Source organism: Artibeus jamaicensis, unplaced genomic scaffold (genome assembly GCF_021234435.1).
Source record: "Artibeus jamaicensis isolate MK-2021 breed Jamaican fruit bat unplaced genomic scaffold, CSHL_Jam_final contig_3152, whole genome shotgun sequence".
NCBI lineage: Eukaryota > Metazoa > Chordata > Mammalia > Chiroptera > Phyllostomidae > Artibeus > Artibeus jamaicensis.
This window is the reverse complement of record NW_026521729.1, coordinates 6,051,329-6,067,093: the sequence shown is the minus strand read 5'-3', so window position 1 is coordinate 6,067,093 and position 15,765 is coordinate 6,051,329. Positions and strand designations below refer to the sequence as shown.

General features: G+C 53.2%; 1 protein-coding gene and 1 long non-coding RNA gene across 3 annotated transcripts in view; one reads left to right on the top strand and one right to left on the bottom strand.

Annotated features, from left to right (window-relative positions):
* Window positions 1-264: 264 nt before the first annotated feature.
* The window catches only part of BRD7 (bromodomain containing 7), a 38,678-nt gene continuing 23,177 nt past the window's right edge, over window positions 265-15,765 (bottom strand). Inside the window, exons 6-17 of one of the 2 annotated variants that reach the window (XM_037141584.2) lie at window positions 12,948-13,058; window positions 8,743-8,924; window positions 8,002-8,125; window positions 7,347-7,422; window positions 4,964-5,071; window positions 4,483-4,621; window positions 4,006-4,117; window positions 2,681-2,737; window positions 1,366-1,480; window positions 994-1,137; window positions 714-857; window positions 265-447 (exon numbers count right to left, since the gene is read on the bottom strand). In XM_037141584.2, coding sequence (XP_036997479.2) covers window positions 386-447; window positions 714-857; window positions 994-1,137; window positions 1,366-1,480; window positions 2,681-2,737; window positions 4,006-4,117; window positions 4,483-4,621; window positions 4,964-5,071; window positions 7,347-7,422; window positions 8,002-8,125; window positions 8,743-8,924; window positions 12,948-13,058 — 1,374 coding nt within the window. In that variant the 3' untranslated portion in view covers window positions 265-385. The remainder of the gene's footprint in view (window positions 448-713; window positions 858-993; window positions 1,138-1,365; window positions 1,481-2,680; window positions 2,738-4,005; window positions 4,118-4,482; window positions 4,622-4,963; window positions 5,072-7,346; window positions 7,423-8,001; window positions 8,126-8,742; window positions 8,925-12,947; window positions 13,059-15,765) is intronic. The other variant, XM_037141585.2, reaches the window with a different exon arrangement.
* Window positions 5,070-10,669, top strand: LOC128627074 (uncharacterized). The gene is made up of 3 exons (XR_008391171.1): window positions 5,070-5,208; window positions 5,304-8,639; window positions 9,290-10,669. It is a non-coding gene; the product is annotated as an uncharacterized LOC128627074 (long non-coding RNA).

The window sequence follows — 15,765 nt, the reverse complement described above, 5'->3', positions numbered from 1 at the left end:
TGCTGCCCCTGCTCTCTGACACTGAGGGTGGCCACAAGCAAAGCCGCCGCCCTCCTCACAAGGGCCACTGTCTGGGGAGCTCAACAGACACAATCTGGGAAGTCAGGAGGGCTCTGGTCTCTTTAGCGGGGACGGTGGTGAACGCGGAAACCTGAGGGACTTGCCGCTCCCCTGCGTTACCAGCAGAGGTCAAAGGGGGACTTAGCTGCTCTGCCTCGTCCAGGTTCAGCCTCGTTCCCCAACAGGAGTCCAGTCTCTGGAACGTTCAAGTTAATTGTTCCAAAGTTTAATTAAAAACACAATTTACAAATACTTAGTATCTTGTGAAAAGCACTTCCAAGGTAAGGATGAAAAAGTATGTACATAATGTATACTCAAATACCAGTCAGCTTCCACTCCCGTCAGGCCTGCACTCGGCAACAGCAGGCTTTTTAGCTCCTTCGGGATCTGAAACGAAAAGATCCTTCTTTCAGCGCCTCGTTCTCCCGGTGAACAAAGGGCCGGGAAGGGAGGGACAGCGCTGGTGGCCCCTCACTGGGGCAGGTGAGGGCGGCGTGCATTTTCAGGGGCTCATGGGACTCTTTCTCTGACTGTGTGGACAACACGGGATGGGAACCGAGAGTCGTCCGCGCCCGACCGCCACGCAGCGCTGGGACCTGCCCCAGGCCACTCGAGCGAGAAGGCTGCCATTCCCAACAGGGCCAGGCACGCACCTTCTGTCAGGTCCACCAGGCTGTCTCCCATGATGGGGCAGGGGACGGAGATGCCCATGGCCTTCCGAACCCCGTACGTGCTGACGACGTCGCCTGGTGTCACTTGCTGTGCGAGTTCTTTAAGGTTGTTGGTCACCTGCTCCGCTGGAAGAAAAAAGATGAAAGTGGAAACTATTCTAGGTATGGAAATGTAGCTGCTTCAGGGACCAAGGGTACAGATGCCAAGGCTACAGTGTCCACTCTGGCCACTTGGTACCCCTCCCCCGGAGGGGCCGCCTACCGAGATGCATTTCCCTGTAGGAGGGGCCCAGGAGGCAGATGGTGTTGGGAGGCGGCCTGGTGCTCAGGCGCTCGTTCTGGGCTTCCTGGAGCTCCCGGAGCAGCCTGGTGGTCTCGTCCAGCTTCCTCTGGAACACCTCGGCTTCTGGGGCGAGATGAGAGCACACTGAGGCGAGCTCACCTGCAGCTCGCCAGCTTCAGGGTGCACCGGTCAGTCTCCTCCCCTCCAACGAGACCACCATCGCAGATGCGCCCTGCTGTCCCTGAAGCCTGGCCAGTGGTCAAACGGCTCCGTGAGTCCGTTTGTTGGGGACGGTGGGCCCCCACTGCCGTGTCTGGTGGTACTCCTCTCAAGCCCTCCAGAGACACTCACCTTCAGAGTCAAAAACTTCAGCTGGAGCGCCAAAGCTGGCTACTGCTTCCAGCGCCGCCAGCCTGTCCTGGCTGCCGGCGTCCAGCCGCCCCACTGGCTCCACCTCCGCGACCTGCTTTAAAGAAAGGAGCACAGATGGCTGCAGCCCGCTGAGCCCGACAGGGCCAGCCTGAGAGCTCGGCGGGATGGCTCGTGTTCACAGGCCCTGTTATTACACTCATGTCCTTTGCAGTTAAAACTCACTGCCTATAATTGTGCCATTCCCAAAGCCTGGCAAAAAAGTGTCCATGAATCCACTGTGCTCATAAGGTAATGCTGCGTCTCACACGAGCTGCACCATTTGCTCTCACGTGTCAGCCACTCTGCATGTAAAGGGACAGCAGCCTGGGACGGCTGTCACTGCGACCAGGCCTCCTATCCTCCAGGCCCGTGGCGCACATCGGCCCGTCTGGCTCCCAGCACTCCTGTCGGAGACACTGTACTAAGACCCTCCCTGGTCTCCTCTGTGCCCCAGTGACAGACTGTCAGCGCTGCTTGGGAGAAACAAAACCCCAGGAAGGTAGAGTTGTAATTCTGGAACTGGAAGATGGTTTCCGTAACTTCAGCTCTGCTTTTTAGGAATGATCAACCCAGACAGTCAGGAGCCGAAGCCAGTGGGGCCCGCCAGACACCGGCACTGCGCTCCGTCTCTCTGCTGGCATGCGGTGCTGTCAGGAGCCCCGGACCCCTCCGGCTCTTCTCCTTAGCCCCCAGCTCCCTTTCCCTCCGAACCTCTCTCTCACACCTGCCCCTCACCGAGCACAGAACCTTCTGGGAAGGACGTGGTTCACCCCACAGCCTCAGTCTCTTCCTTCGTGTCCCTTCTGCTAGTTGTTGGGTTTTTTTTTTTGCTTAGACAAGCCCCACTGCTCCTCACGGGTCCCCTCCCTCTACCCTCTCTTTGGCACTATGGTGCCCTGTGCTCCGGGAGAAAACTGGGACTTCTTAGCGCTGCGCACGAGACCGGCACCTAAGCCTCCCCCTATGTCCTGTGGTCACCTACTTTCTCAGCTTTGCCTGTGAGAAAAGGTCCATCTGTCCATCCAGACCCAGGTCACTGGCACCACTTGGGAGGGGGTCCTCAGCCTCTCAGTGCTGGGTCCCCACCTCTCGCCCCGCCCTTGGGCCCGACTCCTGCACCGGCCGCCACGGTGCGCTCGGCGGGGAGACGGCCCTTCATTGCACTGGGTCCTCGGTGCCCTTTCCACACAGAGCCTGACCACTTCGGCCTTTCAGCTTACTCTCCATTTAAAAGTCTTTCAGAAAGAACAGTCACCTCTGTTTCCTTCGCTGTGTCACGTGTCCTTGTCTGGCCGTCATCTTCAGGTGATGCCTATGAGGGTGAAGAAAACCAACTTTGTGTTAGAAGGTGTAGAAAAAGGCAAATATCAAGGAAATAGAAAAATAGGCAGAGTCTCGTGGCAAGAGAAAAGGAGTAAGAATATGGATTATGGGAATATAAGCTTTGAACCAAAAATGAATTAGTTACAATTACTGGCATCTGAGAGTGTGAGTCAAGAGCACCCACTACTAACGACCCACGACAGGCAGCTCCGTGCCTGGTTCAAAACCCGCACGCGCGCAGCGCAGCCTAAGTGCCTGCAGAGACGCAGGCCCCTCTCCACAGCAGGCGACTAAGGAGGAGAGCGCAGGGGCTCCGGTGTCCCCGCTGACAGAGGTGCGCGCCCAGTGGGGAGGGCTGCTGTTCCAGACCCAGCTGCGCCCTGGCCCCAGACCGCAAGGACCAGGCAGATGGAATGGACGCCTGTGGTGTGCTCACAAGCCAGTCACAACGTCCCCTCGTTTGGAAAGAGGGCGTTGTGATTCATTTAACCAATCCCCAATTTTTATGTCCTTAGAGGTAACTTTTCTTATTTCCTAGAATCAGTTCTGAGAAGCACTATTAGATTGAGGAGAGGAGAAACTGTAAACTGGAAACACATTAGCTGAACGAAGGCTATTCGACTGGAGCTCAAGCCCATTCACTCCCTCAGAGGAACTAACAGGGAGGGTGCAGCAAAAACGTCTTCGGGCGTGGAACTCAGCTCCTGCGTGCGCACCCACGGCAGGCCCGTGGGACCCACGGGGCTGCTTCCACTCTGCTGGCAGGTGCAGCGAGGGCAGAAGACGAGGCCACTCTGGCCATAGCCACCAGGAAGTCACAACCCCCTGTGACAGAGGGTCCCCTGTGGTGACAGGGCAGGCAGGGGACCAGCCCCCTCTACGGCAGAAGGCACGCACACCTTGTTGTCCTGGTCTTGGAGCCGAGTCTCTAACTTACTCTGGATTACGAACTCTGTCCCCCTGAACTGGGGCTGGCTCCCAAGTGTCACTAAGAGACAGTGATGAGAAAGCAAATCCCACTTCTGCATCCTCAGGCCCAGGCCCAGGGGATGACGACAGTCCCTGGCCCTCAGGTCCTGGTGCCCGTACCACCTGACCCCATTCACTGTCCTCCGCCCGTGGTCTCTGCCCGGCTGGGCCTCTTCTCGGAGGACGGAGGACAGCTGCCACACTGGTTAGTCCCGAGGTTTCACAACACTGCATGACTAACGCTTGGGTGCTGGTGATAAATGGCTGACTTTTTGGAAGCATTCTTACCGTCTCCAACTCCTGCAGGGCTCTGGAATGGCCTCCTTTAGTTAAAACATCCAGTAGACTGTCTGCCATGACGTATGGGTAATCCTGGCACGTGGCCAGAAACTCCTGGATGCTGAAAGAGAGTGTTGGGGGGTCAGCGCTGTTGCAACGGATGCCCTCCATGGCCAGAGTGTGACGTCCAGTGTCCGCCCAGGTCCACCTCTGCAGCCACACACTCACCCACCAGGCACGGACTCCCCAGGAGAGAACAGGACCGTGAGGTGAGACGCTTGGAAGCCAGGCCGAGGAGAGTGAGGGCGCAGACCTGGGGCCCTGTGCCCCGCCCCCCAGGGGATCTTCCCCATCTGAAGACCCCCACCAGCACTCAGCCTCTCCAAGTCCCACGGCCAGCCTGGACCACGCCCTTCAGGCACACACGTGTAGATCAGTGCCGCAGAAAAACGAGGCACTTGGAACACTGAAGGGCGGGAGACTCACCTGAAATCGCTGGGCACGTCAGCGTCATCTTCCCCGTAGGTCGAGTAGATTAAATCCGAATCGTCCTTGCTGATATTGGCAAACGTGGAGTCATAGTGAGGTGCGTAGGAGCTGTAGGGCCCGTAGTTCAGGTACAACACTGTCGGCAAAGGTGGAACCCTCACTGCTACGGGCTGCCGCGTGCGTCAGTCCGTGCTGTGCTGCAGGGGGGGCTGCTCCCCTCCAGCTTCACTCCTGTGTCGACTGGTGTGCAAATCTAAGGTGGACATGCCCCCAACAGCCACCCACGGAGTCGCTACTCCCATGACCTCTCCCCCACAGAGGGGAGAGGGAATAGAGCGAAACTTGTTTTGAACACTAATATGCAACTTCTCAGTTTCTTCTGAGTTTAGTAAAATAGCTAAAGAATTAAAGTAGCAAAAATATCAGCGAGAGAGCGAAGGAAGCAGTAAACAGTACCGGCCACGAGGGGGCGCCTCACCCGGGGTCACTCTGTTCCTTTTGTCCTCCTTGAAGCCCTGCAGGGTGTTCACTCCGGACTGCAGCCGGCCCGTGGTCATGCCCAGCCGCACCGGGCAGTAGCCGGGCTCTGGAACACAAGGCCGAGCGGTGAGTCGGGCGCCGCCGGGAGGCTCGCTGAGCGGCGCCCGTGCTGGCGCACACGCAGCTTCACGCCACCTGTGTGACGGACGAGCTGGGGGAGCCCTCGCTGTCCCCACTTTTAAGGTAAGAAAACCTGAGCTTCGAAAGGCAGGCAGGTGGCCAGGACCCAACCTGGTCAGCCCCGTCCCAACGCTACCGCCTCCTGGAATTCTTTACAGTCGCACTGCGTCTCCCTGAGACCAAGATGGAGAAGGAGACCTTCGCCTGTTACGACGGACGCAGACCAGCAGGAAGGGCTCGTGAAAGGCCGAGTGGGGGACGGCAGCCTGGTGAGGACGTGCACTCGTAATACATTCGGGAGGAGCGTGTGCACTGAGGAGCAGCCTCTGAAGATGCTATCTCTGGACTCTGGCCACGGAGCCCGGCGGCTGGAGCGCCGTCCCGATACACCAAGGTTGCAAGTTCGATCCCCGGTCAGGGCACATGTAAGACTCAGCCAATGACTGCATCAGTAAGTGGGACAACAAATTGGTGTTTCTCTCTTTCACAAAAGATCAATGACAACGTGACCTCCACACACCAGGAACAAGCCCCGGGGACAACACTGGGCTCTGAAATGAGCAGGATGGTGCCAGGAGGTGACATGGTCTCTGGCTGCACCCACAGACATGGGTGCGTCCCCCTCGACGAGAGCCCTGGCCTTTGAGCCGTGAGCGCCCTGCCACCGCCCTGCGGCTACGACAGATGACTGCAGCAGCTCCTCTCCCCTCTCAGGAAGCAGCCCTGAGCTGGTGGCCTGATGGGCACTGGCCCTCCACCAGGACGACGAAAGTGAGACGTAAATGGGCACCTTCCACCCTAAACCAGGAGCGGGCCCAGGGGGCCATGCCAGCTTCGCCAGCTTGCTGGTCTCTAGGGGCCAGAGCCCAGTCACGAAGGAGGAAGGGGCAGGCTCAGAGTGTCACCCTGATCAGGCCAGCTGCCTCTCCTGGTACCCGGGTTTCCCCAGCACCACACTAGAAAGAGCCACGCTCTCAATTTAGTGGCAGTTTCTGTGGCCTGAGACCACACACACCCCTGCCGTGGGAAGTTCCCACACAGGCACAGAGTTCCACTGGGAAGCGTGGCCACAGTGCCTCCCCCTCCGAGGGAGCGGCCCCTCTGGAGCGCTTCAAGGGTGGGGCCAGCCAACGCCAGCTGGCCCACCCTCTCAGTCTCCAAACGCACTGGCTTCTTCCCTGCCCCCAGGTTTTCTCACCTGGGGTTCCCCCCTCCCTTGCCCACCTTTTTGGAGTCAAGCCAACCATGACCTGGCTAAGGAAGCCCTCTTGGACTGAGACACTAGAAGGCACAGCTGTTACACCCCTTTGTGGCCTGACCCACGAGGTGTCTGTCGGTGCCTCCTCTCTCTGCCCCTCGGAGCAGAAGGGATGGGTCTCTCCATCTATCCCCTCCCGTACCCCTAGACCCGCCCCCAGGCCCCCAGATAGCACCTGGCCCACTGTGAACAACAAACACTGGAGACTGTTTCCCAAAGCACAGGGACTCTGCCGTCACTCATTTTGGTGCCCTCCTCCCTCTCTCACAATGGCAGCAGGAGGAAGGAGATTTATGAATCACCACCCGCACAGCTGCTGATCACAGCACACGATCGCTTCCCCACAGAGCAACGACCAACAGATCCCATCAGATTCCCATCAGATCTCCAACCCTCTCCTGTGCTATTTCCGATCAAATGTCACCCGAGAAGATGACACAACTGAAGTTATAAAGCGGTGACTCCCGACCATCACAAGCTTTCTCCTGACCACAGGGAAAGACGGTGCTGTGACTGTGAGTGAGTGTCCCCCGTCACTACAAAGGCAGCCACACAGCACGCACACTCTGCGGGTCCCCGAGATGGTCGTGTGGCTAGCGTCACAACTGGGGGCTCTGTGATGCCCATGGAAGTGACTGAGGGCAGAGACCACAGGCCCCCAGCACCAGGCCAGAAACCAACACCTGGCCACCGGGCGCTGGTAATGGTGGGTGTGGCGTCCGGCCCCAGGACTCTGCATTCACGGAAGACCTGGCCCGCAGAGCGCTTCTTTAGGGCGAGGGAAAGTCAGGTGGCTGTTAGCACGAGACACGCGCTGCCGGGCCGAGTTCTTTGTAGACCACGAGGCAGCCAGTCGCCCCCCCCAGGCCCGCTGAGCCCCCCCCACTGCCGCCGCCGCTCTCTGCAGGTGTGAGTTCTCTCGTGACGCCTTCCCCGAACCCACCTCCAACCACAGGGTCCACCGGGTGCAGGAGGCCCAGCGTCGTCGTCCCATCTGGCTTTCTTCTTTCAAACTCGCACTGCAATGACCCGAAGCATTCGCATCAACGGTTCTGTACGTGTTGTACGTGTGTGCGCACGTGTGGCTGGCACCAAGAACCTTACTACAGCCACACTCACTACGGGTACTGTCTCACTACACCCAGATCGACTGCCGCATCTGTCTGCAGACGCGATGGGCTAAAGACGATGGCTAGGAAAACTTCAGGGTTTGGAAGAGCTTGGCGGGTCCTTAAGGCCACCTTGATCTGCCTGCGCAGCTCAGAGAGGACACTGAAGACCAGGAGGGTGGCTTGCCTAAGTCACGTACCAACCCACCTGCTTTTAAAACCAGTGTGTTAAACAACATCATTTCAAAAGACCAGAGTATAAATGTTTTCTTGTAAGCTTAAAATAAAGTATGTGGTTCATTTTCCAGTTTTAGAACACATTAACTTCACTAAAAAACCCCCAGTACTAGAGGGTAAGACTGACCATGGAACTCTCGAACACACGCTCACTTTTCTGCCCCGCGTGCCGTGCGGGGAGCTCCGAGGCAGGCGTGGGCCAGGGGCACAGCCTGGCTCAGGGCCCCGGGAAGGAAGGAGACGCGCCGTCACCTGACTGTTCGCCGGCCGCCGGGTCAGCTTTCCCCCGGACTCCCTCACGAGGCGGTCGATCTGCTCTTGCTCTCTTTCCAGACTCTGGCTCCTGGCTCTGTCCTCGAGCACGTCTCTGTCCTTCCTGAAAGCACACACTAACGCTGAGCACGAGAGCGGAGGAGTGGAGACGTTAAAAAGCGCTCCCACCTCGAACACAACGGCCCAATCGGACCCCTGGGAAGGGCGACCCGGGTCTGTCGGCTGGCTCCCTGCCTTCGGGCAGAGCCATTTACCCTGAACCTATTTCTCAGGACACCCACGAAAATTAGTTCCGCCATGAACGTATTTTGAAGGCAGAGAATTTTGACTTTTCAAATTAAAAATGAGTATACATTTACAATGTATAAACCTTGGAGACAAAAACTTGTCACAAGGTTCTGTTCTTTTCGCCGTGACAGCAGGGGTCCCAGACTGCCGACCAGAACCCTCTCCTGAGGCCACAGTGAGGGGTGGGCATCAGCTGTGCGAGGAGCTGGCCCTGCTGCCGCCGCCCCGAGGGGCCGGGGGAAGTCACTGCTCCCATGTGCGGGCGTCCGGGGGAGATGCGGCCTATCTCGGCAAGGCGTCCCTGCCTCTCCACCTCTTTATGGAACGAGGTAATAAGCACGTTTCCCCTAAACAAACAGCTCCTTTTCGCCCACAGCGAGCACTGAAGGGCTCGAGAAAGACAGCCCGACCGCAGCTCGGCGGACGCTTTACTTTTTGTTCTCCTTGCTGGGGCTCTTGAAGGCTCGGGTGTCCGTCTCGCCCGCGTCCTCCCGCTCTGTGGGCCAGCAGCCGCTGTCCTCGCCGCTCTGTGAGGTGTCTGCTCCGTCCTGCTTCCGGCTCTTCTGCAAGTCTGCCATGAATTCTATGCTCTGCTTCAGGCTCTGAATTCTCTCCTGAAAACATTCAAGAATATTCTTACCATAGGGCTGTCATTCATTTTTAAAGCAATGCACTGTGTTTCTCCTAAGAGCCTGCACTTCCCTTGTGACCGACTCGGGAAGAAAACCAATGACATGCCATTGTGCTGAGTGTTGTACCAAGGGACCAGGCCAGAGTTCACTCCTTCAATGCAGACGCCCGAATTTCCAGCACAGGAGAAGTCTTTATGGGTTTCCTGCATCACCAGCAAGCTCGCAGAAGAGGGCGTATATATTAAGACTAAATATTCTTTGCAGGACTAAGTTTAACAAGTCAAATTTGGTTTAATAGCATGTTGACATTTTCTATTTAACCGAATGGCTTTTTGTTTGAATTTTAGTAACTATCGAGTTTTTAAACCCCATGGCACGTGAAGTCTCCATACATTCTGGCACCCTAGGACGGCCGGCGGTCACCGACGCCACTGGGGAACGCCACGCTTCAGAGAATGAAAGGCGGCGGGCATGGCTTCTTTCTCAGAGTGCGTAATGGCTCTTCTCACCAAAGAAGTCTTGTTTCTGTTTTGTGAAACTCACGTCTAACTCCCCAGCACACTGACGTGCTGTGGGGTTGTGCCGTGGCCGAGGCCTGAGGTTCGGGAGGCAGGTCTGCTCTGTGCCGACTCTCACCTTTGAACTCTGAGCCTGTCACTGGAGGCCCGGAGGAGGGAGGTCTCCTCAGGGTTGCATAGCAACAGCAGCTAAGCCTTCAGCAGAACAACAGAAACTAAGGACCAGAGGGCATTCAGATAAGAGCGGTGCAGTCCAGAAATGCCAGTGACTCATCTGAGGTCACTCGGAGCCAGGGCCCGAGAGAGGCCTCCCTGTCTCCGGTGACTGCAGTGCGGGTTGTGAGAGCCTCAAGAACACGAGCTTGTCACTTTTACTGAACTTTTATTTTAAAGTCATCTTAAAAGTACTAAAGTAATACATTTTATTCTAGACAAAGATGTGGGTAGAGAGGAAAATAAAAGCCTTGTTAATTTATTACCTAGCAAGCAACAGGGCTAACAGCTTTATCATCCCAGTGTTTTTCTAAGCATTATACAGATTAGCAAACTGGAATTATACCAAATATTTGGGTACCAGAATTTTTTCACTTAATAGATCACAAGCATTTCCCCTCCATATCATTAAATACTCTTCAGTGCTTTTAATGACTGTGTAGTAATTCATCCTATTCTATGTACCACGATTTAGTTAATAACTTCCCATTAGACATTTAGATTATTTCCAAGTTTCCACCATTACAAACACAAGCCTCATGAAGATTATTGTAAATAATCGAAGAATCTTAATCTCTCTTTAGGATAAATTCCTAAAAATGAAAACACAAGGTCAAAGGTAATATTTTTCAGGCTTTTGATATTTTCTGCCAGACTGCCTTTCAGAAAAGCAGTACCAATTTCTGTTACTGTTTGAAAGTTTCTCTGAGTCCCTGTCAAACAGTGTAATTAAAGAAAATGTGCTAATTTGACTACTAAAAACATCTCTTATTTGAATGCATATTTAAAAAATATCAGGGAACGTGACCATTGCTGCACTGTCATCGGCCACTTGCCACTTGTGTTCCGTCCCGGAGGCCACTTCCCGCCGCTCACCCCCTCCAGTGCCCTGTGACCTCTCAGGATGGCCCGGGCGCTGACTTCTCGGTAACCTTCGTTCCGCTCCAGAACTGAAGCAGAACCTCAGTAACAACGTTTGGGGACTCTTTTTTTGGTAACATAACATGAACAAAATTAAAATAATTCATTTAGAGAAATTTTCAACATTTTGACATGAGTAATGGGAAAAGGTTGAGTTTAATTTTACTTTGAAAGCAATGACTTTCTTTTTTGGCAATTATAATGTCTCCAAATTAGCACACTGTTTACCAGCCCCCCTTCGGGAGAGCTCACCTGCCATCCCGGCCCAGCCGACGGGAAGGAAGCTGGCAGCCAGGCCACAAACCCCTGGCCGGTCTGATCCCAGGGCCACTGTGCTACAAATGCTGCTTCCTGTACTGCTCTGTTCCTGTTACCAAGGAGCGGCACCCTCGTCCCTGTTTGGACGCCCAGAAGAGCCACGCTTTGTGCCTGTCTTTATGAGAGTGACGCGGGCCAGTCACTGTCCTGTGTGTGTGTGTGTCTGGAAAAATAATGGGGGGGCACTCTACAACCTCGGCACTGAGCACTCAGGACAATGACCTTCCAAAAGACACTGTTAATGAAGGGCATGAGGGGCTCTTCTGGGAACACTGCTCTTTGAGGAATTAACTCAAAAGGCCTCAATTTAAACATTCAAAATCACCATAGTAAGTGAGGACCCCTCCCATCTGGGGCGGAGAGCCCAGTCCATAGAAAGCTCGCACACAGGACGGGCAGGCAGCCTTAACAGGAAGAGGTTTGAAAAAGGAGAGACCAGACAGAAAAGGGACAGTGGAGAGGACACTTAATGTCCTGTGCCTCCAACCACCCCACCCCCAGGGAAACCCAGGGATCCCGGGCTCTTCCGCACACTACCTCAGCTACAGGATTTAGCAGGGACGAGCAGTGACAAGTACCGGCAGCAGCGGTGAACCAAAGTGGATGAACTCACTCTGGATGTGCTATCCCCATGAATTAAATTTCCCCTACAAACTCGATGGACACATTCTGGAGTGACTAATGGTCGTGGTTACCTTCGGATACAGTAACGACCAGCTCCTGCAGGTTTTTAAACCCAGACTATGGCTGGTTCCGTACCCCAGGTCTTTCTGCGGATGAACGTTTCACACTCTGTTGCCTCCTACTAATCTTGCACAAGACGGGTAACTGGCTTACATCAGTCCCCCAGCCTCTAGGAGAGGATGGGAATGGACGCTGGCTAAACATTAGAGGAGCGCAAGAAGTGTCGTCAATCCAAATGGTTTTCTTTCCCCTGTCAAGTGGATCCAAGAACCTCTCAGAGCCCAGCATAGACACGCAGACGCGAGCTCACCCGGGGGACTGTCAGCGTGACACTGACACAGATGATCCCATCAAAGCTGGGAAACCGCTGCAGCTGTGACTCACCCCCACTGTCCTGACACTCCCCTGGGTCTGAGCTCACACTCTTAATTCTGGCTCTTTTCCTTCCTGCCGCCTCAGCCCTGCTCACTCCTGCTTCTCGAACCCCTCTCCCACCCTGCCCATCTGTCACTGCCCCTCCCCACGCCAGGTCCCATCCGGCACCAGCACTCACTGCTAGCAGGTATGTTGGTGGGCACGGGCCAAACCTCCTCCTGGAAGGAGGAGAACTTGGAAGCCCTCAGTGAGGGCGAAGGAGCCTCTGACTCCTGCTGTGGGGAGGTGCCAGCACTGTCTCGGGCCACTTCCCCTCCCACACAGGGCAGAGTGAAACCTCAGAGATGTGCACTGTCCTGGGAGCCCTCTTCCTCTCCTGCACAGATCACCTCCCACGGGGGTCAGGGCCTCGCCCCCAGAAGGCCGCACGCCACCTTCTGCCACCACCTACAGAACCTCCGAGCACGTGGCCTGCAGAGGCATCTGCGCCCCTGCACCCGCCCCTCCCACCTGGAAGGCCTCCAGGCCCCAGAGCTCAGCCTCCGGGGATGGAGGGCCTGCTCCTGGGCAGCCGAGGCCGCTGACAGTTCCCAGTCAGTTCCCGTGCTTCACCAGAACTCCAGACTCCAGCCCTACAGAGAGCTTTCCTCCTGAAAGGTTTCACAATTCACCTGGTCAGTCTTATCCTGGAGTTCAGGTTGATGTTCAGATTCACAGCAAATATCAATTCAAGGGCCTCATGTAAATAATTACAAGCAAATGCCAGTATTTATTTGTAACATTTCCAAAGAATAACCTTCCCACTTAATTTTCTCCTCTGTATTTACTGTCTTTTTCATGTACTATTTCCACTTTAACAGGATCTGCCTACCACACAATAAACCAGTTCTGAACTGGACCTGGACCACTGTGACCAAAACACAAAGGAATATGAAATTTTTAATAATTATTACTTATGGCAAATAATTTTCTTTACCTGGCTAAGAATTTTCATTCCTGAGTGCAATAGCTTCTTTGCAGCTTTATAATAAATGGTCTCTGGCTTGTTGTAAATCATGGCATTAGTACACATGAGTTTGAAGTGATCCTGCAGAGAGAGTATCAAGGGGGAAGATGCATTAAAACAAAACACGGTACCTTTTCCTGTTTTGAAATCATACAGGTCTTCGAAAAATTAACAACCAAAAACCCCTGCCCCCTTCTTTCACTACTTATCAGACATCAATAGCAATTTATTAAGTTTTAAGACTCACAAACAAGTACTGCTAGATTGATTTAAATATCCTACTATATTCTTTTCCAAATTCTGAAACTTTTCATAACTACATATAAACCTTATTTTTAGTCTTTATATTTTACTGAGTATGCTATTACAGTTGTGCTGATTTCCCCCCTTACACCCCTTCCACCCAGCACTCCCGCTCCCTCAGGCGGTCCCCCCACCATTGCTCATGTCCATCATGCATGTTTCGGCCTCTCCATTTCCTACGCTGTACTTCACATCCCCATGGCCATCCTGTAACCGATTTGTGCTTCTTAGTCCCCTCACCTCTTCACTCGTCCCCCACACCCCCTCCCATCTGGCAAGCATCAAAATGCTCTCTGTACCCATGATTCTGTCTCTGTTCTTGTTTGGCTGGTTTGTTTAGAGTCAATAGATTTGTATTTTTGCCACTTTACTGTTCATAGTTTTGATCTTCTTTTCCTTAAATAAGTCCCTTTAACATTTCATGTAATAATGGTTTGGCGATGATGAACTCCTCCAGTTTTTCCTCATCGGGGAAGCTCTTTATCTGCCCTTCAACTTTAAATGGTAGCTTTGCTGGGCACAGCAATCTTGGCTGGAGGTCCCTGCTTTTCATGACTTTGAACATTTCTCGCCAATTCCTTCTTCCCTACAAAGTTTGAGAAATCAGCTGACAGTCTTATGGGAACTTCCCTGTAGGTAACTGACTTCTTTTCTCTTGCTGCTTTTAAGATCCTCTCTTTGTTTTTAACCACTGGCACTTTAATTATGATGTGTCTTGGAGTGGGCCTCTTTGCATCCATCTTGTTCAGGACTCCATGCTTCCTGGACTTACATGTCTATCTCCTTCACCAAATTAGGGAAGTTTTCTTTTACTATTTTTTCAAATACGTTTTCAATTTCTTGTTCCTTCTCCTTTCTTTCTGGCATCTCTAGAAATGTGAATGTTGGACCTCCTGATGCTGTCCCGGAGGCTGCTTACACTCTCCTCCGTTTTTTGGACTTTTTCCTCTTGGTTGCTCTCTGCTTCCTTACGTCCCACACCACTGATTTGAGTCTCACTCTGCTCAGCTGTACTGTTGTTTCCCTGTCAATTGTTCTTTATTTCACTCAGTGTAGCCTTCGTTTCTGACTGGATCTTTTTAAGCTTTTGAGGTCCTCACTAAGTTCCTCGAGCAGTATTTTGAACTCTGCATCTGATAGATTGTCCACTGGCCCTGGGGCTTCCCAGGTGGTACAGACCAAGGTCAGCCCCACCTGTTTTGTCTGAGGACCCCCCCCCCTTCCTGAGCTGTAAAGCAGTCTGAGATAGCTGCTACTTGTATTGGGCTTAGGGAATCCCAGGTGAAGCCAAACTGTGAATCTAGGCTGCTAGTTCCTGGCTTGGGGGGCTCTCTGAGGCCAGCTGTGCCTGTTTGATAGGATTTAGGAAGTTGTGAAGCAGGAGCCAAGACCAGCCATTCACGTGGAAAAACAGCTTGGGAGGGTCCTTCAGCTGAGTGGGGCGGAGTCTCTGGGGATCTCCGAGGCAGGTCAAACAGTTTTCGCCAGGGTGATGGAGTCTCAGAAATGGCGCCCGCTTGCCGGCTCTGTGGAGGGAGGATTTAGAAAAGAGAGGAAGGGCTCTGTTCTCCTGGATGCCAGACACTCCAGTTCCTCCCTTTATGCCACTGGTGCCCTTCAAGCAGCTGCCCCAGTGCTGGAGCCCAGAGGGAGTGAGTCTGAGCAGGTGAGTCCGTGTGTGGGTTCTTCAAGAGGAACTGCTTGGGGCTCCAGCAGCTTCTTTCACCAACTCAATCCCCGCTGGATTTTGTAACCAGCTGTTGTGAAAACTTATCTTCCTGGTACTGGAGCCCTGGACTGGGGGGCCTGGTGTGGGTCTGGGACTCCTTGCTCCTGAGACATCCCTCCCAAATTTTTACCCACTGCAGGTGGGTGAGGGACCAGACTGTTTCGTGTCTGTGCCCCTCCAACCAGTCTGGTTGGATGTGATTTCTTTAATTCTGTAGTTGTCAGACTTCCATTGAACTTGATTTCTGATGGTTCTGAGTGGTGGTTCTATGTTTTAGTTGTAACTTTGATGTGGTTGAGCAAGGAGGTGAGCTGTGTCTGCCTGTGCTGCCATCTTGACTGGAAGCCCCCACAACTGTATATAAACTTAGATACCAAGATAAAAATTTTAATCTTACTGCACAAAAAAAATATTATCATGTATTTAATAGAATACTCTTGATGGAGTAGCTAATCTGATTAGAAATATTACTCTTGGTTTTATAAAATATCTTAAGTTTCCATCTATTTATGAATTAATCATTTTATTTAAGATCTTGACTGAAAACTGGGAACAATGAGTGCTAAATTACCACAACTGATCCTACTAAATGCAAACTAACTGAGCAAAAATGTTACCACACTTATACTAGTTTTCTTTTATCTGTTTGGGTGCTATTATAAGCTAAACATAATTTGCAGAGTGTTGCAAAAATCATGCCAATGTGAAATAAACCACACAATCTCAGAGAGCTGAAACGCGTAAGTGGAGCTGCCG